At 55.5% G+C, this 24,298-nt stretch overlaps 2 protein-coding genes across 6 annotated transcripts in view; one reads left to right on the top strand and one right to left on the bottom strand.

Annotated features, from left to right (window-relative positions):
- Positions 1 to 387: 387 nt before the first annotated feature.
- GPRIN1 (G protein regulated inducer of neurite outgrowth 1) lies at positions 388 to 3,317 on the top strand. The gene is given in 2 exon segments (XM_029215685.1): positions 388 to 586; positions 589 to 3,317. Coding segments are annotated over 2 exon segments (2,805 nt in total). The 5' UTR covers positions 388 to 510.
- A 970-nt stretch (positions 3,318 to 4,287) lies between these two features.
- Positions 4,288 to 24,298, bottom strand: part of CDHR2 (cadherin related family member 2) — a 36,872-nt gene continuing 16,861 nt past the window's right edge. For 2 of the 5 annotated variants that reach the window (XM_029219170.1, XM_029219171.1), the window contains exons 6-32: positions 24,019 to 24,108; positions 22,084 to 22,173; positions 21,334 to 21,459; positions 21,111 to 21,257; positions 20,955 to 21,030; positions 20,740 to 20,855; positions 20,385 to 20,618; positions 19,296 to 19,451; positions 19,051 to 19,212; positions 18,702 to 18,763; positions 18,188 to 18,431; positions 15,552 to 15,791; positions 13,752 to 13,821; positions 13,015 to 13,620; positions 12,117 to 12,188; positions 11,641 to 11,690; positions 10,122 to 10,273; positions 9,864 to 9,972; positions 9,684 to 9,772; positions 9,009 to 9,077; positions 8,820 to 8,897; positions 8,665 to 8,725; positions 8,452 to 8,576; positions 7,801 to 7,914; positions 7,639 to 7,719; positions 7,227 to 7,284; positions 4,288 to 4,576 (exon numbers count right to left, since the gene is read on the bottom strand). In XM_029219170.1, coding sequence (XP_029075003.1) covers positions 4,436 to 4,576; positions 7,227 to 7,284; positions 7,639 to 7,719; positions 7,801 to 7,914; positions 8,452 to 8,576; positions 8,665 to 8,725; positions 8,820 to 8,897; positions 9,009 to 9,077; positions 9,684 to 9,772; positions 9,864 to 9,972; positions 10,122 to 10,273; positions 11,641 to 11,690; positions 12,117 to 12,188; positions 13,015 to 13,620; positions 13,752 to 13,821; positions 15,552 to 15,791; positions 18,188 to 18,431; positions 18,702 to 18,763; positions 19,051 to 19,212; positions 19,296 to 19,451; positions 20,385 to 20,618; positions 20,740 to 20,855; positions 20,955 to 21,030; positions 21,111 to 21,257; positions 21,334 to 21,459; positions 22,084 to 22,173; positions 24,019 to 24,108 — 3,618 coding nt within the window. In that variant the 3' untranslated portion in view covers positions 4,288 to 4,435. Of the gene's footprint in view, positions 4,577 to 7,226; positions 7,285 to 7,638; positions 7,720 to 7,800; positions 7,915 to 8,451; positions 8,577 to 8,664; positions 8,726 to 8,819; positions 8,898 to 9,008; positions 9,078 to 9,683; positions 9,773 to 9,863; positions 9,973 to 10,121; positions 10,274 to 11,640; positions 11,691 to 12,116; positions 12,189 to 13,014; positions 13,621 to 13,751; positions 13,822 to 15,551; positions 15,792 to 18,187; positions 18,432 to 18,701; positions 18,764 to 19,050; positions 19,213 to 19,295; positions 19,452 to 20,384; positions 20,619 to 20,739; positions 20,856 to 20,954; positions 21,031 to 21,110; positions 21,258 to 21,333; positions 21,460 to 22,083; positions 22,174 to 24,018; positions 24,109 to 24,298 lie in introns of those variants that run through there. The other 3 variants (XR_003792871.1, XR_003792872.1, XM_029219172.1) reach the window with 3 other exon arrangements.

Below are 24,298 nucleotides of genomic sequence, written 5' to 3'. Positions count from 1 at the left end.
AACTTCTAGGTAGCATGTTGCGTGGGGTGGGCTGATAAGGGAGGGGTGATGGTAGATGGACTGGAAAAGTTAGACTGTGGCCAAGTTGTGAAGGGCCTTGAATGCCATTTTAGGAAGCCTGACCTTTATCCAGAGGGCCACTGGGAGCAGTGAAGCAGGGGAATGACATAGTTGGGTTCATGTTTTTAGCCCAGACCCTATGGGCAGGAGGGGACCAGACAAAGGCAGAGAACGTGGTGAGAAGCCCCGCCTGCTAGAAAGAGAGTGAGAAGGAGGAGGCCCAGATGGAGGCTCCTCCCCACTGGATCCCCTCTGAGTCTGAGTCTGCTCTCTCTGTGTTTCAGAACCAGACAGAAACCTGGGGCCCAAGCATGGTCATGAGGGCAGTTGGGCAGCGCTGAAGACCCAGCCTGGCTCCAGCTGCTTCGAAAGGATTCCAGCCCCCCAGGACCCCAGCCCACAGCCCTCTGCTGCCCACAGGATGGGAGCCTGGGGGCTGGGAGCCCGGCCATGAGGGACTGCTGCCCCTCCCAGCAAAAGGCCAGCCCTGCACCCCCAAGGCACACCCCTGCCCAAAGCCCAGGCATGGACACAGCAACCCCACTGGGGCTGGGGAAAGGGCATCCTGCTCTGAGGGCCCTGGCAGGAGTTTGGCCTTCCCCTCCCTGACCTGCATCCCTCCCCAAGAGGCAGCCGCCAAGGAGACATTAGGGACACATGGAGCCTTGATCTCAGGGACACCAGAAACCACCTTCTCTGGGAAGCCAGAGCCTGTGTCCTCAGTGAAAACTGACCCTTCATCCTCAGAAAACAGAAATCCTATGTTATTTCAGAAGATGGATTCCAAGTCTTCAAAGCAGGCAGATTCCATTTCCATAGGAAAAGAAGATGCCGGGTCCTTGAGGAAGGCAGATCCCATGTTTACAGGAAAGACGGAGCCTGTGGCTTCTGGAAGGATGGATCCTGTGACCCCAAGAAAGGAGGATCCTGGATCATTGGGAAAGGTAGATCCTGAGTGCTCCAGCAAGGTGGATACAATGTCTGCAAGGAAGGAGTATCCTGTATCCTTGGGCAAAGTGGATCCTGCATTCCCAAAAAAGGAGGAGCCCAGGTATTCAGGAAAAGACCTTCAAGTGTCCTCGGAAGAGGTGGGTCCTGCATCTGCAGGAAAGACAGATCTTGTATCCTTGGGAAAGAGAGATCCTGAGCTATCTGAAAAGGTGGATCCCATGTCCTTGGAAAACACGGATTCTGCATCTGTAGGAAAGACAGATCCCGGGTCCTTGGGAATGCTGACTCCAGGGTCATCAGGCAAAATCAAGCCTGTATCCCCTGGAACAGTGGCTCTGGGGTCATCTGGAAGGGTGGATCCTACTCACTTAGGGATGACAGAGCCTGCATCTATGGTTAATGCAGAAACCGTGTCCTCTACAAAAGAGGACCCCCAGTTCCTGGGAAAGATGGATCCTGCCTCCTCAGGAAAGCAAGAGTCCATGTCTATGAGAATGACAAAAACCATGTCTACTGGACAGGTGGATCCCATGTTTTCAGGAAAGATGGATCCTACATCTTTGAAAAACATGGACCCTGTGTCTTCAGGCAAGACGGGTCCCGTTTCTTTGGGAAAAGTGGATCCTGTGTCCTCAGGAAAGCCAGAGCCCTTTTCTCCTGGACAGGCAGAACTGATGTCTGTGGGAAAGACAGAAACTGCATCCTCAAGAAAGGGGGACCCAGTGTCCTCCAGAAAGGGGGATCCCATTTCTGTGGGAAATAGAAAAACATCATCTTCTGGAAAAGTGAATCCTGAATCATCAGGAAAGACAGACCCTGTGTCCTCAGGCCCAGCGGGTCCCCCATCCTCTGTAAAAACTGAGGCAGTGACTGGGAGAAAAGCAGATCCACTATCTTCAGAAACGTCAGGTCCTGTGGCCCCTGGAAAGGTGGGTCTCATGGCCTCAGGGAAGGCTGATCCCCCCACCTTGGGTAAAGTGGACCCTGTATGCAAGGGAAAGGCAGAAACTGTTCCCCCTGGAGACATGAACTCCGAGTCTGCAGGAAAGGTGGCCCCCACGACCCTAGGAAAAACAGTCCAGGCATCCTCGGGAAAAGCAGAAGCTGTCCCAGAGGGAAAGGTGGATCCTCTGCCTCTAGAGAAGGGCAATCCTATGAACTCCACGAAGGTGGATCCCAGGGCTTCAGGGAAAGCAGAACCCAAGTCTGAGGGCAAAGCAGAAACAAGGCCCCCTGGGCAGGAGGGCACCGCCTCATCAGGAAAAGCAGAGGCTAAGTCTTTGCAGGAGAAGCCGCTGACCTCGGAGAAGGGGGATCCTGGATCCTCTGTTGTCTCTGGGAAGTTGGAGCCTGTAGCCCTGGGGAAGACTGACTCTGCGCCTCAGGGAAAAGGGGAACCCCCATCCTCGGGGCAGCAGGCCCACCTGACCCTGGAGAAGGCGGAGGCCTCCTCCTCCAGGCAGGCAGATGACAAACCCTGCGGCTCCGCTTCTTACCCCGCGGATAGCGGGGGTCGCGTGGAGCCAGCGCCACTGCCCAGCTCCGAGGCCTGCAGCGTTGGCCAGAAGGACCCGGCGGCCACTAGGGCCGAGAGAAACCCGGGCCTGGAGGCCGTAGCGCCGTCGCCGGGGCCGCGAACTCGCGACAACTTCACCAAGGCGCCGTCGTGGGAGGCGAGCGCCACGCCGCCACGCGAGGACGCGGGCACGCAGGCGGGCTCGCAGGCCTGTGTGTCGGTGGCCGTGAGCCCCATGTCTCCGCAGGACGGCGGGGGCGGCTCGGCCTTCAGCTTCCAGGCGGCGCCGCGCGCACCCAGCCCCGCGCCCAGGCCGCCCTCTCGCCGGGACGCGGGCCTACAGGTGTCACTGGGCGCCGCCGAGACGCGCTCCGTGGCCACGGAGCCCATGACGCCGCAGGCCGCCGCGCCGCCCGCCTTCCCCGAAGTGCGGGTGCGGCCGGGCTCCGCACTGGCAGCCGCCGTGGCGCCCCCAGAGGCCGCTGAGCCGGTGCGCGACGTGAGCTGGGACGAAAAGGGCATGACGTGGGAGGTGTACGGCGCCGCCATGGAGGTGGAGGTACTGGGCATGGCCATCCAGAAGCATCTGGAGCGACAGATCGAGGAGCACGGCCGCCAAGGGGCGCCCGCGGCGCCGCCCGCTGCGCGTCAGGGCTCGGGCCGTGCGGGCTCCGTGCGCACCGCGCCCCCAGAGGGCGCAGCGAAGCGCCCACCCGGCCTCTTCCGCGCGCTGCTGCAGAGTGTGCGCCGGCCGCGGTGCTGCTCGCGGGCCGGACCCACGGCCGAGTGATCTGCTCCCCTTTTGTACGCCCGGGTTTCCAACCTTCTCAGGCTCCCTTCTTGACCCCAGACCCCTAGAAGGGATCCCCTCGACGCGTGACAGGCCTCCGAGGGGCGGGCAGCCTCTAGGGTCTTATCCTGTCTTTCCAGCCCCCTCCCCTCCTAAACACACAAATGAACGCCCTCTACCCGGCTCCCTCGTGGTCATGAGCCCACGAACCCAGCCCTGACACCCCACTGTCCCCTCACAGCCCTCAGTTTCACCCCCTCCCGGTCACACTGGGCGACCTCTGGGGACCCGCTCAGCACCCACGCTCCCAGCCCTGAGAGCTGAGGCAAGCTCCTGAGATGTCCAGACTGGTGCACTGTGGTCTCCAGCGGCGGCCAGGTCCCCAGAACGGGAGAGACTGTGTACAAAAACCCCAAGTGTGCGAGGATTGACATGTGAGACCCCCGATGTGCAAGGCCCCGGGTGTATGCGAGTGCATGTCCATGCAGCGGGCTGGCCCCATGGCCTGGGCATCTCTTGCATGCTGGTAGTTGTCCCCAGTTCCTGTCTCCCCCTCACCTGGCCCAATCCCCAACCCTATCCCCACCCCCACTGGACACTGGTCCACAATTCCCAGACAGGCCAAAGGCAGCTGCAGGAGTGCCCTGGGGGCGCAGTTGAGTCACAGAAAGGGGAGAGGGCTCAGACAGGTCCGGGGATCAGAGTCAGAGGCTCACAGACAGCCTGGGTGGCAACTGGTCTTGGGTATTGGGGGCAGGATGGAGAGCTCATTCTACAACCACAGTAGTCCCTGAAAGACCACCCTCTCCAGCCCTCGGTCCCCCAGTGCTGTGAGCCCCACAAGTCCCTTGTGACAACTCAGTTCCCGTGTCCCACCCCTCCAGCCGCGGTTTTTGGCTACAAACTGTCACAATATATACATTGGTAATAAAATACTCCCCCAACTCTTGTCAGCTGTGATTGGCTACAAGCAGACGGGGGTGGAGCAACATGATATCTTATTATGTTCAGGGAGGGGTAGGTATAATTTGGGGGTAACAAGGCCTCTTCCAAGGTGACCCAGAAGAGTGCGGGCCCATGTGGGGCTCTGTGGCCAGGGTCCTGTGGCAGGGCCCCCATCACAGGTCTGTGGTATTCAGGCCAGTGTTGGTGAAGGCCAGCTCCTCCTTCTGCTGTCCACGTGTGCCCACCTTCATTCCTGACAGCACTCTGTTCAGGGGCTCTGGATCCGGCCCCATCAGACTGTGCAGGGGCTCCTTCTGTGGGAAGAGGGAGGGGAGGTGTGAGGCCAGGGCCAAGATGGGGTGACCTCCCCAGTCCTTAGGAGAGTGGGTGGCCCTTCAAGCCCACGACCAGATGGCTCCTTGGCTGGGGCCTCAGTTTCCTGACTCTGTCCCAGAGAGGGCCATGGATACTGGTGGTACAGATGGGCTCAGGTGAAGGGGAGGGCCTAGGGGGTCTACTCTGGCCTTTGCCCACCCATGGACATGGTGGCATTTGGGTGTTCTGCCCAGTCCTGAATGATGCCAGGCCCTGTGTCCTGTGCCAAGGAGCCAGTCCAGCACAGTTCCTGTCACCTGTACCTCATGGCAGGCACCGTGCTGGGCACAACCATCCATCACCTGAGGTACCCACAGGACCCCCAAGGGAGGGATCATATCCCCCACTTTACAGATGCGGAAATTGAGGCTTTGGAGCGCTCTCTGGCCAGGAAGGGACAGAGCGGTGTTTGGACCGCTGGTCTTGCTGGATCTAAAGCCTGTCCGTGGCTCAGCACTGCTCCTGGTTGAGTTTGGCAGGTCCTTCTGCCACCCCAGAGGGACATGTCACACCCAGGATCCCACCTGCAGGCCATCATGGCACACACTCTCTCGTCTCCTGCCTTTCCTCTTACCCCTCCCCATGTGATGTGTCACACCCTCACAAGAATCCCTCCTGTGGACCAGCCAGGCCCCAAGGCTCAGCTACTCCACCACATAGACACCCACGGGGACAGAGCCTCCACCACCTCCATCCTCCCCAGGGCACACTAAGGGCTTTTTCCAGACTGGGACTGTTCCAGTCCCTGGTAAACAGTGGAACACATGAGGGGCCCCAGGAGGGACTAAACGTTGTGCCTGAGCTTCCCAGAACCCTCTACACAGATCCCCAGTGGGAGCAGTTGGCGCAGTACAGCCCAGGAAGTGCAGCCTGGCCCGGGAGACAGGATACCTGGGTTCTGGGCTGCCCTGGCCTTGCAAGCTTTCTGACCTTGGGCAGCTCAGCACCGCTCCCTGGCCTTGGTTGCTTGAAAAGTTTGGATTGGATGGGCCCTCAGATCTCACAGACCTTCCGCACAAACATTTACGGAAGTCTTAGGTGAGTCAGGGCACCAAGGGATCTGTGGAAGGAAGCCCCACCTGCGTTCCCCACCCAGAGACCCCAAGGCCCACCTACCACTGCAGGAGTTGGGATGGAGCCTCGGGCAGCTTCTCAGAAACTGAACAACCCCCTGCCATTGCAGGATTGGCTCTTTCTTGGCTTTGAAGACTCTTAGCGGCCTGGCCCCCTCTCCCTTTCCAGACTCAGAGCTCCCTGAACCTCCCCAGTCCACAGGTCCAGCCCCACTGCTGGGGTCTCTGACTCCACTCCCCTCTGGGGGTCAGCTTTGGCCTCCACCAGGGCCTACCTGCTGGGTCACAAGCTCCAGCCCACAAGACTGTTCCTTTCTGCCTCAGTTCCCCCCAGATATGTTTATTGGAGTTTTTGCCCCAAACCATCTTGAACCAGAGATGAGCCATCCACCCAGAGGCCTCCTGCACTGCCTGGCAGCCTGGACCACCATTGATGACCCCCATCCTTGGGGGTCCATTTGGAGGCCTCCATGTTACAGCCAGGTCCCTGGGCAGCATTCTGATATTTTAACACCCACGAGAGGCTTTGGTTGACCAAATCTTTCCAAGTAAGGGGTCCTCAAGGGAAAATAAGTCCTGAATCATGAGGAACAGCAAGAGGCCCCCTGGAAGGGCAGGGCCTGGCTGAGGGCAGGACCCAAAGTAGGGTGGATAAGGTGAATGGTGGGTGGATATCCACCCCTACGCACGCGTGCGCGCAAACACACACACACACACACAGAGAGAGAACCGCAGACTATAAAAGCTCAGTGGGTCTTAGAGCTTCTACTCCAGTGTTGGTTTTCAGAGTGGGAAGGAGAGGGTAGTTCCTTCTGGTTCTGGCGTCCCATCCCCCATTCAGCCCTCTGATCTACTCTCCTACTTTCGTGGTTCTCACTCCTGCCTGCACATTAGAACCCCAGAAGCTTTAGCAGCACCTTCCTGCCCAGGCCCACCCCAGCTATCTGATCAGAATCTCTGAGCTGTGACCTGGCATCCTCAGGCCTAAAGAGCTCCCCACGTGATTCCAGTCAGCAGCCCAGGCTGCACAAATGCTTGGTCTAACTGAACCAACTAACCTATTGAATAAATGATGGTATTGTTGTTCATCTGAGCCTACCTTTGCTCCCTGGCTAGATTATGTTCATCTCTGGATCTCCTCCCCCCACCCCACCAGCTTTTATATAAAGGATATAAAGGGAGGGAACCAGATTCCTGACCACTCGTTGTATGCCAGATCATTTTCATACCCACTCTTATTTCATCCTCACAGCAGTCCTGCATATTTGGTGTTCTGATCCCCATTTATAGATGAGAAAACTGAGAACCAGAGGGAAGAATTCACCCACCCAGGGTCACAGTTAATGAGTAGAGGAGCAAGGATCGGGCCCCATTCCAAAGCCGTGGGGTTTCCCAGGGCCAGATGCAGACACACCCATGGCAGCAGGAGGTCCCTCGAGCTCTGTCCTGAAACCCACCCCTTCAGAGAAGAGCCCCAAGTCAGAAGCCCCAGGCACCAGCTCATCCCCCATCTTGCCTTGATTTCCTGCCTGCTCTTTTCCAGATCCACAGAGTTGTCATCCAGGGAGTTGAGGCTGAAAGGGAGGTAATGGAGCTCAGAGAGTTGGCAGGCCCAGCCCTCCCTGTCTCTGGCCAACAGCTACCCCTACCATCACCACCACCATCACCATCACTACCTCGACTACCACCTCACCACCACTGCCATCACCACCACCATTACCACCATTGCCATCACCACCATCATCACCACCACCATTACCACCACCATCACTGTCACCACTACCACCATCACCATCACCACCATCACCATTACCACTACCACCATCACCATCAGCACCATCGCCATCACCATCATCACCATCACCACCATCACTGTCACCATCACCATTACCACCACCATGACTACCACTACAACCAGCACTGCTCACCTGACGTTGTCCAAGTCACTGGAGGAAGACTGGGACTCGAAGCCCAGGTCCTTGGTGGGGAGGTTCAGCACGGGATTGGCACTGGAAAGAAGGCCCAGTCAAGCGACCATGGGCCTCAACCACCCCATGGGGCCTCTTACCCATCCTTCGACCCCCACTTACCGCTCAGTGTTGTACACATTAGTCCCGGGGATGGCAGAGACTGGGGGCATCACCCCCGCCGCTGTCTTCCGGGCCTCCTTGGAAGCCTTCATAGCCCGAAGTTTCCGGTGGTAGCTGGGGGGAACATGGCGGGGGGGGCATCACTATTTTCCCTGCACACCTACTGTGTGCCCAGTGCAGGCCCTGAGAGTGTGACTTCACAACAACCCTGGCAGGTGGGAGTGTTAGCTCCATTTAACAGAGGGTACAAGGAAGAACCAGAGAAGGGAAATGATTTGCTGAAGAACACGCAGCTGACCAGTGGCAAAGCCTAGAATCAGACCCAGATGTGGCTACTGGCTTCATATGTATTGGAAAGGTAAAAAGAAGCAGCATTTATTAAATGTATAGTATGTGCCAGACACCTTGCTCGGTATGAAATGCGCATGGTTCCCTTGAATGCTTTGAGGAATCTAGTGTCATTCCCATTCTGCAAATGAGGAAACTGAGGCTTGGGGAGGGGAGTTTAACATACCCAAGAGGTCATAACGGGTCACCTGGGATTGAATACAGATGTACCTGACACCTAAACCCCAGGTCTTTCTACCCCTCAGATATCTTGGGTGGTGGGACAGGCGAGGTTGAAGACACAGGGGGTGATGGGAGCAGCACCTCTTCTGGGTACACACGAGGACCGTGGTCATGATCACGATGACCAGCAGCAAAGCCACTCCCAATCCTATGATGGCGTTATGGAGCGTGTCCGGCAACTCTGACTCCTGGCTCTCCTGGGAGCCCTGGAGAAGAAGGATTGTGATGGGGGAGGATGTAGGGTCAACACCCCCCTCCTCACCCCCCTGTTACCTCCACCCTGCCGACACTCACCAGCACCACCAGCCCCAGCTGCAGCAGCTTGGTCAGGGAGTCCTTGTCATTCCGGATCGTCCTGGCCACAGAGCCCCGCTCAGGCCCGAGGGACGTTGGCATCCCCCAGGCTTCCTGCTCACCCTCCTGCCCACCCCAAGGGCAGCCCTACTCACACACTCAGCTGATCAAGGGTCAAGGCTGACCCATTTGAGAAGACAAAGTAGGCATCGAGGTAGGAACGGCCTCGGGCCCTGGAATGGGGCAGAGGTGAAGCCAGCAGCGCAGAACCACCAGACAGGCAGGCCCCTCCTACTGCTGGTCCTCTCTTCTTCGCCCCAACCACCGGTCCTGTGGGCACTCACCGAGCCATGGATTCTATGTCCTGAATGTTCACAATGTAGACAGTAGTCCTGGTCGCCTGGACAAGAGCCCTGCAAAGGGGGCAGGTGTCACAGAGGGCTGGGGTAGGGGCCTTAGCCCAGGCCTGTGGCCAGGGCTCTGCCAGTGGAATTAGGGATTGTGTGAGGGGCACCACCTCTGGACAGCTCCATTGGCTAAGCAAGTTGCACTTCTGTGCAAATTAGACAAGGATGCCCCTTCCTCTGGGACTGGGTTTCCAGTTTAGCAAGCAGAGTGCCCTTGTGCAATGCACAGCCTTTGCAACTGTACATGGCAGCCCTATTTAGGCCTGTCTTTGCCCAGGCAACCATAGGCTTCTGGGGACAGGCAGAAAGGAAGTGCAAGTACAGGTACAGGGTCAAAGACAAGGACACTACCTAATGTACTGTGGTAACCTAAATGAGAGGGAAGTCCAAAAGGGAGGGGACATCTGTATGTGTATGGCTGATTCATTTTGTTGTGCAGTGGAGGCTAACACAACATTGTAAAGCAACCATACTCCAATAAAAATTAATTTAAAAAAAAGACAAGGACAAGGTCAAGTGTGGGTCAGGGACATGCCATCCAGGTTTCTGTCAGGGACCAGGCTCCCGGGCCGTGTTTTTCCCCACAGGCCCCTCCCAGCTCCCCAGACCTACGCCTTAATCTCTTCCGTGTTGGCGCCCACCTCCTCCTTGCTCATGGAGAACTGCAGCCTCACACGGTAACTCTGGTCCACAGTGAAGAGCTACAGAAAGAGGGTAGGGGGAAGATGAGGCACAAGGGACCCAGGGGTTGGCAGAGGGCACTAGGAACTGAAGGCAGAACCCGACACTCACATTTAGGGTGATTTTGGCTTCCTGGGCAGGACCCTCAGATGGCCTGTCCTGGGCCTTGACCGTCACTTGGTAAGTTCCTTGGAGAGTGGAATCAAGGTTGGTCACCAGCCTATGGAAGGTAGGAGAGCAGAGCTCAGTCTTGAAACCCAAGCTGAAGTCTCCTTGGAACCTCCTGGTACACCTCCCAGGACGAGGAACTCACTGCCTTGAGGCCCTGCTTGGCTCCCCCCACCCCATCCAGGGGCTGCCCACAGTTACTCAATGTTGCCAATGAACACGCTGGCCTCCAAGGAAGTGGAGACATGGAAGAAGCCCTGGAAAGGGATCACGGCCCCATCCTTAGCGATGAAATCCACTTGGAGGATGGAGAACAGGATGGCCCCATTTTTCCCTGAGTCATTGTCTCTGGCCTAGGAGCAAGGGCGAACAACAACTGCGGACCAGGCCAGGCCAGGCACCCCTCCATCCCCAGCAGGAGTCTGAGGCTAGGGTGGCCTGGGAGGCTGGTCCCCATGATCTCTATCAGCCTTCCCCAGGCCACTGAGCAAATGCTTTAAACAAACAGTGTTTGAACAAGTCCCTGCTTCTGGCGCCCCAGCTCAACAGGTCATTGCCCAAAGTCCCTCCCGTGTGGAAATCCCACCCTGCTCTCCCCCACCCCCACCACTGCCACACACACACACAAGCTCAGGGACACTCAGATTTCCTGGGCACCTACTGTGTGCCAGTCACCTTCCCTTAGATCCCTCGTTTCAGTGCTTGCTAACATGAGTACGAATTCCCCTATTGGACCACAAAATGATGGGGGGAGAGGGCACAAGCAATTTTATTCATTCTAGTGCCTTTTAGAGAAGAATATAACCAACACACAGAGCTGTGAGTCCACTGACGTCACTTTTCAGGATGAGGCCAAAGCTGGTGTTTATGTTTCAAAAAGGAGTCAATTTAAAGAAAATTGTTCAAAGCCATGGCCAGACTCATGACATTAGAATGCAATTGGCTGAAGACTGGAAAACTGAATGTTTAAGCCTAGAAAGAACCTAGAGAGGGAGAATCACTATCCCCCTTTTATGGGAGAATGCCGGGGTTCTGAGACAGACCCTGTCCTGCCCACAGGCACACACAGCTCTAAGTGGGGAGGGCCAGGCCCATCCGTCTCCACACCTGTGCCCTTTCCACAGCACAGGGCGTGACGCCCACATATAACCCATCTCTTAACCCTAAGGCGTTACTGCAAAGAACTGACAGCTCCTTGTCCAGGAGGGAAAGTGAGTTCCAGAAAGGTGTGGCAGCTCCCCAGCTCAGTAAGAGGCCCAGCCAGGCCCAGGCCCCAGGGCTGTGTGGGAGGCCGCACTACCCGCCCCCCCTGCATGTCATAGCTGCCACCCTCTAATAAACACATACAATGCCATAAAAATTGAAAGTATTTTTACAATTTTGCTCTCAAAATTATTTAATACGAGGAACTTCTTTAATTTACACTTACTATGATTTCTCTGTAATACTCCAGAATTCTGGTGTAGTGAGAAAACCACTGCAAGTGATTTTTACGGTCATGAAATTTTTATGAATACTACATTTAACAGTTAATGGAGTTTAATCATATCAATTAAGCAGGTGTTCATTTCCATTCTGAGGTTTTCTTTTCATATGTCGGAGCCAATAGATTTTCTTTCTAGTGTTAAAACATTCTGGGGGCAGCTGAAGGACCTAAAGGCCTAGGCCCTGTGTCTCCTGGAGCTAATGTGAGTGACAAAGTTTGGAGCCAAGGACTTACCTGGACAGAAGCCACCTGCTGGTTGGGTATCACAAGTTCTGGGATGATCACTACAGGTGTGGACAGGAAGAGGTCAGTGGGGTCAGGACCAGTGCCCAATTGTCCAAGTGCTGACCGTAAGCCCAGCTCAGGGCTCATCCCACCAAACCTGCCCTTAACCTCTCTACCACCAGAGACCCCCATTACAACTACCCCTAAGCCGTTAGTTAGCAGGTCCTCCACCTCTCATTGTGCAGATGGGGAAACTGAGGCCCAGAGAAGGAGGGCCTGCCCCAGGGTCAGATGTGAGTTGGGACAGAGCTGGGGTGAAAACTCAGGTCTCCCCTCCTGTTGAAACCCTGAGGGAGAGGCAGGGTTGGAGGCCTTCTTCCCTTTCTAAGTGCACACCTGGGGTCTGAGGAGCATCTGTGGGAGTTGCCCAAAGGTAGTCCTGGAAGAGTACAGTGTGGGTGGGGAGGGAGGGGCTTGCTGCTTACCAAAAGTCTTATTCTCAGGCAGAAAGTAGGGTGCATTGTCATTCACATCCTCGATGGTGATGGGGAGGCTTCCTAGGGGGGAAATGTTGGCTGGTCTTGGTATCTAAGCAAAGACCTGACCCAGAAAGTCTCATCCTCAGTCTTGCTCCTAGCAGCCTCCCTCCCATGCATCACCCATGCTCAGTCCCCTCCCCTGCTCCTGACTCAGGATGCTGACTCAGTCTCCTCTGGCCTTCGTAGGAGGGCGCATCCTCCCCAGACCTCAGAGAGGATAAGCAACTTGTCCAAAGTCACACAGCAAGAGCAGTGGGCCAAGATTGAGTCCAACCCAGGTATGTCCCACCTGACCATAACATTATTCTGACACTTACTAGCTGTGTAATCTAGATTATTGAACTGCCTCAGTTTCCTCATCTATAAAATTGGATAGGGACCACCTACCACATGGATTGTGTGGGAATAAAATGAAGAAATGCTTGCAAGGTACCTGGCATAGCTCTTGGCTGTAGTAAGGATTCAATATACGCTAGCTGTTAATATGATTGTTATTGCTACTTGGTGTCAGAGGTGGGATCTGAGTGCACATCTGGCTCTGAAGTGTGCTCTTTCTTTTATGCTGCCTCACAACATAATAGCATTAATTAAGTGCTTACTATGTGCCAAACACTGCATGAAATGCTTTACATATATATTCTCATTTAATCTTCACAGCCAACCTACTACCCAGCTCCACTTGATAGATGGGGCTACTAAAGCTTGGGGAGGTGTCATGACTTTCCCAGTGGAACAGCTGGTAAGGGCTGGAGCCACAATTTGAACCCAGACCTTGCAGGTGCCAGTTCTTTCCCACAGCCCCTATGTTACAGCCTGCTGAGCCCTGCAGGCCAGGCTGCCTCACCATTGTCACTGTAGGCCTGGAAGCGGGGGTCCGTTGTGAGGTCATAGGCCCGCACAACCAGCGTGACGAGGTCACAGGTCTCATAGTCGATGACCTCACTCTGATGGATGAACACAGAGCCGTTGGCCAGCACAGAGAACCAGCCATGGCACAGACTGCCCACGTCGACCCCGGCCTTGGTACAGATGACGTTCACAAGCTGTACCTCCACCTGGGACATGGTGTCCCTGTCCTGAGCCACCACCTCAGCCACTATACCGTGCTGCGAGCCATTCTCAGCCACACGGATGCCCCGGAGCGAGGTTGAGTCCAGGGTGGGTGGCACGTCATTCACGTCCTCCACATTCACGAGGACTTTTGCTGTGGCGTCACGCCCCTGGGGGTCTGGGCTCTCAGCACTCACTGTCAGATTGAAGAAGTCCTGTGTCTCATAGTCCAGGCTCACGTCCAAGGGCAGCCAGAGGTGGCCCTCTGCCAGCCCAGACCCCAGCACCAAGCCTCGGATCAAGAAGTTGTTGGCACCACCCCCTGATAGGCTGAAGCTGATGCGGTTGTTGGCTTCCGTCTGGTCTGCATCCCAGGCCTCCACCACGCCCACCACCACTCCTGTGAATGAGGGGCAGAGTGTGGAGGGACCCCTGACCTGGCCACTGGGGGCATCCTCTGTCCTCACTCCCCTTGGGGGCTTCAGGCCTGCCCTCGAAGGGGTTGTATATCCTGGCCGAGGGAGGACTTACCTGGGTCCCTCTCCCTCACTGAGAAGGAATAGCTGGACTGGTTGAAGATGGGAAGATTATCATTGATGTCCTGCAGACAGAGGCAGTTCTGAGCCCAGGGAACTCAGGAGACCCCAGGTTCAGCATCCCCAGAGCCAGTCTGAGAAGCCCATACTTCCCCTGGCCCGAGGCCCAGACTCTCTGTCCAGGTCTCCTCAGACAGCACTGCCCGCTTCCTAGATGATGAAACAGGCTTCAAGCAGACAGAACTCGCCCAGACCCCACCCCTGAGGCTCAGAGGTCTGTGGCGGTACTCTGAAGTTTGGTGTACACTCTGTTTCCCTGTGCACCACTCAGAGCCGTCTTAGACCCTGCTCTTGGGAGGGATAGTTCTGAGTCCCCACCTGTGTCCCTGTCTGGCCCAGCTTGACTCCCCATCTCTCGGATTTATTGGGTTGGCCCCAATACCACCATGATCCCACAGAGGCCCAAGATTTCCCTGGTCCCCTCCTTTCTCCTGTCCCTCCAGCCCTCGGTCAACCCCAAGACACACACTCTGTGCTCAGGTGGGGCTGGGCTGGGGGCACCTGCCAGGGCTTGACCTGGTCCTGTCCTGAGACGTCCGCTGTGTTCTGTTCTCGCCTTCCCTCTCCAGCCCTGGTCACCCCGCCCAGACAGAGTGCTGCCCCTGTTGTCACAGCATCAGGCCAACTCTGCCTGTGCTTCCTCCCCTGATGCTGGTGCGTGCTGGGCGCCCTTGGCTTTCCCAGTCCTTCCCCAGGATGGCCCAGAGGTGTCTGCTTTTGCTTTCAGCTTTTTCTAAATAATGGTAGAGAGAACATCTTTGAAAACTGAGCCCTCTCCCCCTTAACCAGATGTAATTTCTGATGGCAATTTCCCAGCGATGGCATTACTGCCTCCGTGCACATGGCCAGCTGCACTCTCAAGGTCGTCCTACCTCACAGGAGGGGCTAAGAGCACAGCTCTGAGTTCAGTCCAGCTCCACCTCTTCCTCACATGTGACTTTGACCTCTCTGGGCCTCAATATCTTCATCTGCAAAGTGGAGTGGTCCTCCCTACTCACAGAGCTCATGGGTGTGAAAGGACTCTTCTCGCTCAGGAAATGCAATTTCGCTTTCTTCCTTCTCTGAGGCCTACTTCCACCCCAAGGACAGCTGGCAAGTCCTCATCCGACTTCTGTTTCTCTATTTTCCCTGAGGTCTCATTCTGATCCTTGTGGGAAAGCGGCACATCCCAACCCAGTGGGAAACAGGGCTGCTGTGTGGGGTGGTTCAGGCTGTGCACTGCACAACCCGAGGGGGCACCAACCACATTGTGGACATCATAGAGGAAGGTGCCTGTGACCCAGTGGCGGCCTTAGAACCAGACAGACTGGATTCAAAACCCCATTCTGTGACCCGAGGCAGGCTACAGAACCTCTGTGTGCCTTAGTCCCTTAATCAATAAAATGGTGCTAAACAATCCCTCCCTTGCAGGACCAGGAATACACTGAGTGTATTCTCTGGGCCAGGCATTCTTTGAAACACTTTCCATTTTTTAACTCGTTTTATATTATTTTCATCCCCATTTTACAGATGAGGAACTTGAGAACACAGGGAAGTTGAGCGATTGCCTAAGACCACACAACAAATGAGCCAGGATTCTGACCCATCAGCTTGGCTCCAGAACTCTTTTACCCACCGCACTGCAAAGGGCAGAAATGTGACTTGAGTTGGGAGGACGGGGAGCTGGCCATCTGCTCAGGAGCCCCCCAGTACAGGGCTCATCCTGGACCCTGTCCCCGGCGGAGCCAGACCTTACCTCCACAGTGATGGTGACATTAACGTCAGTCCAGAGGGCAGGCTCGCCACAATCAGATACGCGCACCGTCAGCACGATGCGGCCCCCCAGGGTGGGGTTGATGGCCTCTCGGTCCAAGGGCCCCAGGTTTCTGAGGATCCCTTTGTCGGGGTCCACTGAGAAGTTGTGGCTGTAGGGGCTGCTCAGCAGGCTGAAGCGCAGAAGGCTGTGGTTGGTGCCTGGCTGGTCATCGTCGTGAGCCTGTGCAGGTAAGCAGGGTTGGGACGTCAGCCATCAGGTGCTCCCCGGCCCCAGCCCCTGCCCTGCAGTCTGGACTCTCCCTCCAGTGCTGGCCCATGAGGGCAGTAACTGGGCCTAAAGCCAGAGGGATGCTCCCCAATCTCCCAGTCTCAGTCTTGCATCTGAGAGAGCCAGACCAACAGCTTTCAAGAGCTTCTGAGGTCTGAAACATTGAGGTCACTCATTCATCCCACAAATGTTTACCTACCACATGCTCAGCCCTGTTCTAGGTACTGGGAATAGAGCCACGATCAAGACAGTTCCCTTATGGAGCTGATATTCTAGTGGGGAGGGAGGAGTGGGGGCAGTATAATATAGACAGTCGAAGTTTAAAATAAACAAAAATAAGTGTATGTGTGTGGACTTCCCTAGTGGCGCAGTGGTTAAGAATCCGCCTGCCAATGCAGGGGACACGGGTACGAGCCCCGGTCCGGGAAGATCCCACATGCCGCGGAGCAACTAAGCCCGTGCACCACAACTACTGAGCTTGTGCTCTGGAACCTGTGAGCCACAACTACTGAAGCCCGCGCGCCTAGAGCCTGTGCTCCGCAGCAAGAGAAGCCACTCGCTCATCGCAGCGAAGAGTAGCCCCCGCTCAACGCAATTACAGAAAAACTGCACGCAGCAGTGAAGACCCAACGCAGCCATAAATTTAATAAAAAAAAAAAAAAAAAAAAGTGTGGGGGAATTCCCTGGTGGCCTAGTGGTTAGGATTCTGGGCTTACACTGCTGTAGCCCGGGTTCAAGCCCTGGCTGGAGAACTGAAATCCCACAAGCCATGCGGCACAGCCAAATAAATAAATAAGTGTGAAGTCCAACAAGATTCTGACTTTCCCATGATGACTACTTCAGTGCTATATTTTTTAAATAGCTGAAATTCTTCATCCAATCTGTGTGTGTGTGTGTGTGTGTGTGTGTGTGTGTGTGTGTGTTTCTGTCCTACCAAGGTTGTGAACACATGTGTGCTTTTGGGGTGATCCAGCATGGAGAGCACAAGATGCTCTTCCCTGCCACCAGGCCTTTGCACATGCACATGAATGCCCTCTACACCTTGTCTGCTTGACTCCAGGTCAGATTGGTGCCTCCCCTGGTCCTCCACAACCCCTGTGCTACCTTCAGTACAGCACAAGTGACACCCTTGGATGATGGTCCGCCACCCTCCCTAAAGGCAGGAATTATGGTGGGTTCATCTCGGAGGACCCAGGGCCCAGCAAAGGGCCTGGTGCATAGTAGGTGCTCAGCAAACATGGCTTTGAATACAGAGCTAGGCTAGTCCCACTTGGATCCAATTCTTTCCCCTCCTCTCTGCCCACTGCCACCTTCAGGTTTTTGTTTCAGATCTGTTGGGATCGTGTTTATGAAATGAAAAAGTCTGTCTGTTCATTCCTTGGCACTCTGAACTCAGGCTGGTTAATTCACCAAGCACTTCTCAGGGCTCACACTGGGCACCATGGTTCTGGCAGCAGATCTGAAATGCTCCTGCCCCAAAGAGCTCACAGACCAGGGTGAGGAGCACTGAGGTGCATGAAGGAAGGCCCAGGTTTCAGCACTGCCACTGACTGGCTGTATAACCACAGAAAAGTCACTTAACCTCTTTGAGCCTCAGTTTTCTCCTTCCGTGAAATGGGGAGCATTAGAGCACCTACTTCATAAGTTTGTCAAGAGATCAGGGATGGGAATGTACTCTGGAAACCACAAGCCCCAGAAAGACGGGAGGGCTCCACGGCCATGTGATTGTCATTCCGAGGACCTGGTTTCTCAATTCTCACAAGATCCCCTTACAGATGACTCAGTGGAGAAGCTTCTGAAGGCCTCAGAATCAGGGGAGAGGCTTCTTTCCAGTGTTCCTCTGGAGCCAGTAGTGCGTTTTTATCTCACAGAGTCTGTGAACCTGACCACTGATCTCATTTCCATTTTTGCTTTGGCCATTAGGAAGCTCAGAACTGAGTATTCAGCCCACTCTTAGCAATTGTATGGCTTCTACCTTTGTGCACTTTAAAAAAATACCATCCTTATTTTCTCTTTTTCCTTATTTCTTTTATCACACTTTTAAATCTAAGCCACCTCAAATCCTTTTTGGAATGAGGCAGGCGCCTGAACTTAAAAGAGCAATATGTTTTTGAGGGCTTGCTCTGTGCTAGGCCTTGTGCCGAGCACTTTACATCCGTTATGACCCTGGGAATAAGTACTGAGATTGTCTTCATTTTCCAAAGAAGAAACGGAGGCCCAGAGAGACTGAGTGACTTTCTCAGGACTACACAGCAGAGCCCAGATTCCAACCCAGGACCAGCATGACTACAGAGGCAGGCCTGGTGCCGTGTGCCCCTCCCACCCATCAGCTACAGGCCGGCTCACACCTGGATGGTCACGGAGACATTGCCCTCCTCTTCCTGGACAAAGATGTTGTAGGAGCCGCTGACCACGGGCTTGTTGTCATTGATGTCCAGCACAACGATCTGCAGCGTGGTGGAGGACGACAGGTTCCCGCCGTCCGTGGCCAGCAGCGTGAGGTAGTACACGGCCTGCTTCTCCTGATCCAGCAGCTCACTGTTTCTCACCGTCACTGTCCCCGAGCCTGGATCCACCGCAAAGATGTCCGCCCTGTGCAGGGTGGCCAGATGGAGCAAATAAAGATACAGGATGCCCACTTCAATTTGCATTTCAGATAAACAATGAAAAATATTTTAGGAATATTTTTGGAATATTTGCAACCTACTTATACTAAAAGAAAACCCAATCATCGTTTATCTGAAGTTGAAATGTAACTGGGTACCCTATATTTTATCTGACTCCTCTAGCCCTGCTGTGAGGCAGAGAGGTGAGCCTGGGTCCCCCTCGCCCACCTGCCCGCTGCCCACCCGGGTAACTTACCCATTCCCCGGAAGCAGGCTGTAGGTGATGCGGCCCCCCTCGCCCGTGTCTGGGTCGGAGGCCTGTGAGGCAGAGAGATAGATAATGCGACACTGAGCAGAAGCCATACCTGCACTGTCAACCGTGCAGTTGACGAGGACAGGGCCGTCCTGCTTCCTGACCCAGAGGGAGAAGCCCCCCGACACACTCAGACTGACACATAGACATCACACACATGTGCACGCGCATACACACCTGCTGGCCCCCGCTGACATCAGATGATACAGGGACTCCAGCAGGGCCACAGCCCCAGGCCTGCCCATCTCCGCATCTCTCCCAGCCCTGCCCAGCCCTGTCCCCCATCACTCACTTGGATGCTGTTGGTGACCACATAGCCGACCGCACTGTGCTCGAAGACGCTGAGGTTGTACAGGTTGTGGGGGAATGTGGGCCTGTGATCATTAATGTCTCTAAGGTGGATGGTCACCAAGGCTACCGAGGAGCTTCTGCTGACCGAGTCAGTGGCCACGACCTGAGGACAGGGGAAGAGGCAGCGACATTGGGACTGGAGCACCCCATGGCCCGCTCTCCGTGGTGCCCCAGAGTACCCCTCACCTGCACCAGCATCACCGTCTGTGTCTCGTAGTCCACCAGCGACGGTGCTCTCACCAGCACCTGCACGTCCACTGAGCCCGCCGCCCGCTCTGGGGAGACGCTGAAGGCTTCAACATTAGGGCCCCGGAGGGATAGCAGGAAGGTGCCGTTGCTGCCCTGTAGACGTGGGCTGTATATTAGGGACCCCACTCCTGCAATGTACCCACCTGCATCTTTCTCCCAATCCCTGGCCACAGGTCCCAGGAGGATAGGCTAGTCCCTAGTCCCTGTCAACGTGGGCTCATCAGAAGAAGACCTCCCTGAGGCCCCAGCCTGGGCTGCAGCGCCTGGACACACACCCCTCACTCCCTTTGAGTCTTCCGCACCAGCCACCATGCACCGCCCTCCACCACCCATACCAACACCAAACATCATCAGTGTCCAACATCGGTCCATTATCCACACGCCCTCTACTCCACACCCCTCTCCAGTCAAGGCCAACCACCATCTCAACACACCCACCCACCCACCACTACCCAATATCACCCTCCAGTCGACATTTTGTACCAACTCATTATCACCAAATACTACCAAACACCATCCGTAGTTATTCAGCATTCAATACTACCCAAATCACCCACCACTCAGGATCAACCTCCACCTAGGAATACTGTCCAACTTGACAGCCACCCAGACCACACTGTGCTCAAAACTGCCCACATCCCCCAATACCCAGTACTACCCCAGCACCCCGCAACTTCACCATCCACACATCACTACCTCCTCTACTCAACACCGCCAAAAATTACATTCCACTCAACATTACCCAGCATCCAGGACCAACCTCCACTCAGTGCTGCCTTTCTGTTCTCCGCCACGTAGCACCACCCTGAACACAAGACTACCAGCCGGCTCAACATCACTCAGCAGTTCCAAGTGTCACCCAACAGCTCTGACCACCACTCATGGTCAGCACCACTGTTGCCCACTGCCCACTGCCCCACCGAGCACTGTGGTACTGCACTCTGCTGGTCACTCGCCACTTCCCTCCCCCAACGATCTCCCAACCATCACTTCCACCCATGCCGCGCGTGGCCTGGGTGCCCCTGCCTTGTCTGGGTCGTAGACCACCATGGTTAGGTCATCGATGGGGATGCGGGTGGAGGCGTGCTCGTCCACGTAGCCAGTGAAGTTGACTTGAGCCTCTTGGGGGGTGAAGGTGCAGGTTGGGAGGCTGCAGCTGTAAAACTCAGGTTTATGGTCATTGACGTCTGTCACTCTCAGCGTGACCCATGTGCTCACCTTGGCCTCCTGCCCATAGATGTTGGGGTGCATCTCGGTGGCCTGAGAGCAGAGCAGAGGCCGAGAGGCAGAGATCAGAAAACCAGAATTCAGAGAGAGCTGAGATCAAAGGTCAGAGTTTAGAAAGTCAGGGTACAAAGTGGGCAGTGGCCCTCTCACTCACCGTGACCTGCACCTGCACCTCCTCATCCTCCTCCAGCAGCTGCTCTCTGTCCAGGGAACCGTTGACCCTGATCACCCCGTCTGGCCCAATGTCGAACCAGCCAGGCCTTGTGGAGTCTGGGAAAAGGCAGCAGGAGCAGCTACTTCCAGTGGCTCTGACGGAGCCCCCACCCCTTCCCTTGCCTCAGCCCCAGCCTGGGGACACCCCATTCTCACTGGAGATGCTGTAGATCACAGGGTCATTGATGCCTCTGTCGCCATCCATGGCCTCCACCTTCAGCACCGAGGTTCCCTGCAAGAAGGCATGGTCAGTGGCCAGACCCCTTCCCCACCTCTTGTCTCCACCCAGACCCCTCCAGTTCCCTGGCACACCTGGGGGGCATCCTCAGGCACAGAGGCCGAGTAAAACTCCCTGACAAACTGGGGGTCCAGGTCTGGCTGATCGATTACAGAGATGGACACGAAGACAGGCGAGGAGCACTGGACGATGACGCTGTTGCTGTACTCGCCGCCCGAGTCCTGCCGGGAGATGGGTCTCCGTGAAGCCGGGGGTTCGGGTCCCGATGCCCCCGACCCTGCCTGCGCCTGCACTCACACAGGCCTTCAGCTCCAGCTGATAGAAGGCACTCTTGTTGTTGTAGCTGAGGCTGCCGTTGAGGATGATGGAGCCGTTGGGCAGGATCTCAAAGAGGTACTCACTGCTGTCCGTGCTAGGGATGACCTGAGGCAGAGCACAGTCAGGCCAGGCTCCCCCGGACGGCCCTGCCCCCAGGACCTGCTCTGAGAGACCTGGGGTCGAATCCTGGCTCTGCTCTCAACCTCACCAGGTCACTTAACCTCTCTGAGCCTGGGAAATGGGCTGGATATCGCCCCAGTGGGACGAAAACAGGGTCAAGTGAGCTAAGGTAGGTTCCAGGCACGTAGTGGGCGCTCAATGATGGGGGCCGTGGCTAGCCAATGTGTCTTCGTGAAACTGGGGTCACACCCGCCACTGTCTGTGTGACCTTGGACAAGACCCTGGACCTCTCTGAGCCTTGATTTCCTCTTCTTTGAAGCCAGGATTGCCGCAGCCACCAGGTGGTGTGACGCTAACCGCGCAAAGACACAGACAGTGCCCCAGGCGAGAGGGTGGGAAGGAGAGTCCGGTCTGCAGCAGGCACCCTCCTTAGGCGGCTGGGCCAAATGAGGTCCGGGGGGGGCCAGAGGAAGGCTTGGGGACCAGGGCTAGGCCGTCGCAGAGCCCGTGCTCCGTAAGGTCCCTGCAGGTTGTGTGGGAGATGCTGCCCCCTGGCGGCCATGAGGAGAGGTGGCGCCCACACTCCCACGTGGACCCGCACACACTTACCTTCTCTATGGAGTACACCACGGCGCCTCCGGACCCCGTGTCTTTGTCCTTGGCCAGCACAGAGAACAACAGGGAGCCAACCGGCAAGGTCTGTAACAAGGGTTTTGTCACCTCTGAGCTCCAACACATCTCCTCCATGCCCAAGCACATCATGCCCCCTCCTGGAGTTTCAGTGCCCCCAACTGTACCACGGGGATAGCGATGGACCTTCCAGAACCTGAAACCCAGCATTCCACAGATGTCCCCCTTTCCTTCCCACCTGGGCTGGGCTTCTGGGGGCATCTGGATGGAGGCAGGGAGCAGAGCTCCCCCTTCTCCTCTCCCCACACAGCCTCCCTGAAACCTGAGCTGGCTTCTGATTTGCAGCGCCCCTCAGGACCACCATGAGTGACCATTCCAGAACTCAGGTTGTGCCACTCCCCTGCTTAAACAGCCCTGTGTGTTCTCTGTAGCGTCCAGCAATAGGTTCCACACAGCACCTCACAGAGCTGGAAGGTTCTTTTGGGAGGCTTTTCCTCTAGGACCTGTCCACACCCTCACTGTTTCTTCACGGTGGCCAAAAAGATCTTTGAAAATCCTGAACCAGACCACATCAGTCTCGTGTTCAAAACCAACAAGTGGTTCCCCCATTCTGCCCAGAATACGGTCCAGACTGCCTCCATGGCCCTCCAGGTTCAGGCCACTGCCCAATTCTCTGACCTCACCTTCTCCTCAGCCTCCTCCCCCCACACACATGAGCTTCCTGGCTATGCCTACAGCACTCCAGGCTGATTCCCACCTCAGAGCCTTTGCAGCTGCTGTTCCCTGCCTGGAATATCCTTTTCCTGGAGCAGCCCATGCTGGCTCCTCAACATTTAGTTCTGCTCAGATGTCACCTACCCAGAGAAGATTTTCCTGACTGGCTCAACTTAAAGCAGGCCCCCCCCCCAGTCATGTTTTATGCTCTTCATAGAGCTCATCACCATCTGAAATAATCCTGTTTGTTTAATACTTTGTTGATTAAATGTTTTGTTGTCTGTGCTCTTCACTACAATGTGAGCTAGCGAGGGTGGCGACCAAGTCTGTCTTCACTGGATATCCTCAGCACCAAGGACAGTGCCAGACACACAGTAGGCGCTCAATCAGAGCCTGTTGAAGGGCTGTCTGAACCTCACCAGCCTCAAGTCTGGCCTGGGGGAGGGGGACCCACACCTGTCAGGACTTTGAAGCCACGTGGTAATGAAGATTCAGGAGTGGTGTTGTGTTTGCTGCCCTGGGACCACTGGGAAACCTCCTCCCTGCCTATGCAGTTGAAGTGGGGCTGCTCCTCTTGCTAGAGGGGAAAGCACATGATGCAGACCTAGACAACTGGAGCATTCCATACTCCTCAACTGATGGGCACCTGACCCAAAATGGGCCAATGAGAGTCAGTCCTGGGGGTTTGGCTGGGACCATTGAGAAAGAGACAGTCTGTGTTGCAATTGCAAAGCCAGTGGGATATGAGCCTGGAGCTGCTGGGGAACACTTTTATCACCGTAAGGGAGAACTGCTCGCCCCACCCCAGGATGATGGCAACACGAGAAGCAGAGCTTCTAGGTAGAGAGAAATCTCTTCTTGATGACATGGCTTGAGTACCTGGATCCAGCCATGCCTGAAGTCAGATATACTGTTAAATTTTTCAGAAACATGAGAAAATCAATTCCTTCCCCCCCACCACCCCTGACTATCATAACTTAAAGAATTCCAATCCAGTCTGATAGATTGCAAAATGTTGCTGTAACTATGGTACGTGGGGTTACACGCAACCCCCTGAATTTGGTTCATCAAGCTGCCCTTTCTAGGAGGTGCACTTCCCAATCTTGGATGCCCTGCTGTCTATCTCTGGTCCTTCCCACTCTGAGCAGATCTGTGGGATGTCTGCATCCTACACACACACCCCGTTAAGGCAGATGTTACCTCATTGATTCTGACGGAGAAGTCTGTGTTCTGGAAAATGGGTGCGTTGTCATTTCTGTCCTCCACGATCACCACCATTTCCTTCCGCACCTGCAAGTGAGAAAGCCCAGGTGAGCCCAGAAAATGTGGGAGCTTGAGAAAACAAATTCAGGAGTATCAGGACGGGGGTGCAAGTTGGTATAGCTTCTCAGGAGAACAATCAGGTGGCGTCTGGGGTGACTTTTTGTTATACATCTTTATTGAAGTATAATTGCTTCACAATGCTGTGTTAGTTTCTGTT

The sequence above is a fragment of the Monodon monoceros genome, unplaced genomic scaffold, assembly GCF_005190385.1.
Source record: "Monodon monoceros isolate NGI ecotype Baffin Bay Population unplaced genomic scaffold, NGI_Narwhal_1 Super_Scaffold_12, whole genome shotgun sequence".
NCBI classification, from domain to species: Eukaryota; Metazoa; Chordata; class Mammalia; order Artiodactyla; family Monodontidae; genus Monodon; species Monodon monoceros.
The sequence above is the reverse complement of the archived record's forward strand: the minus strand, read 5'-3'. Positions and strand labels throughout refer to the sequence as shown.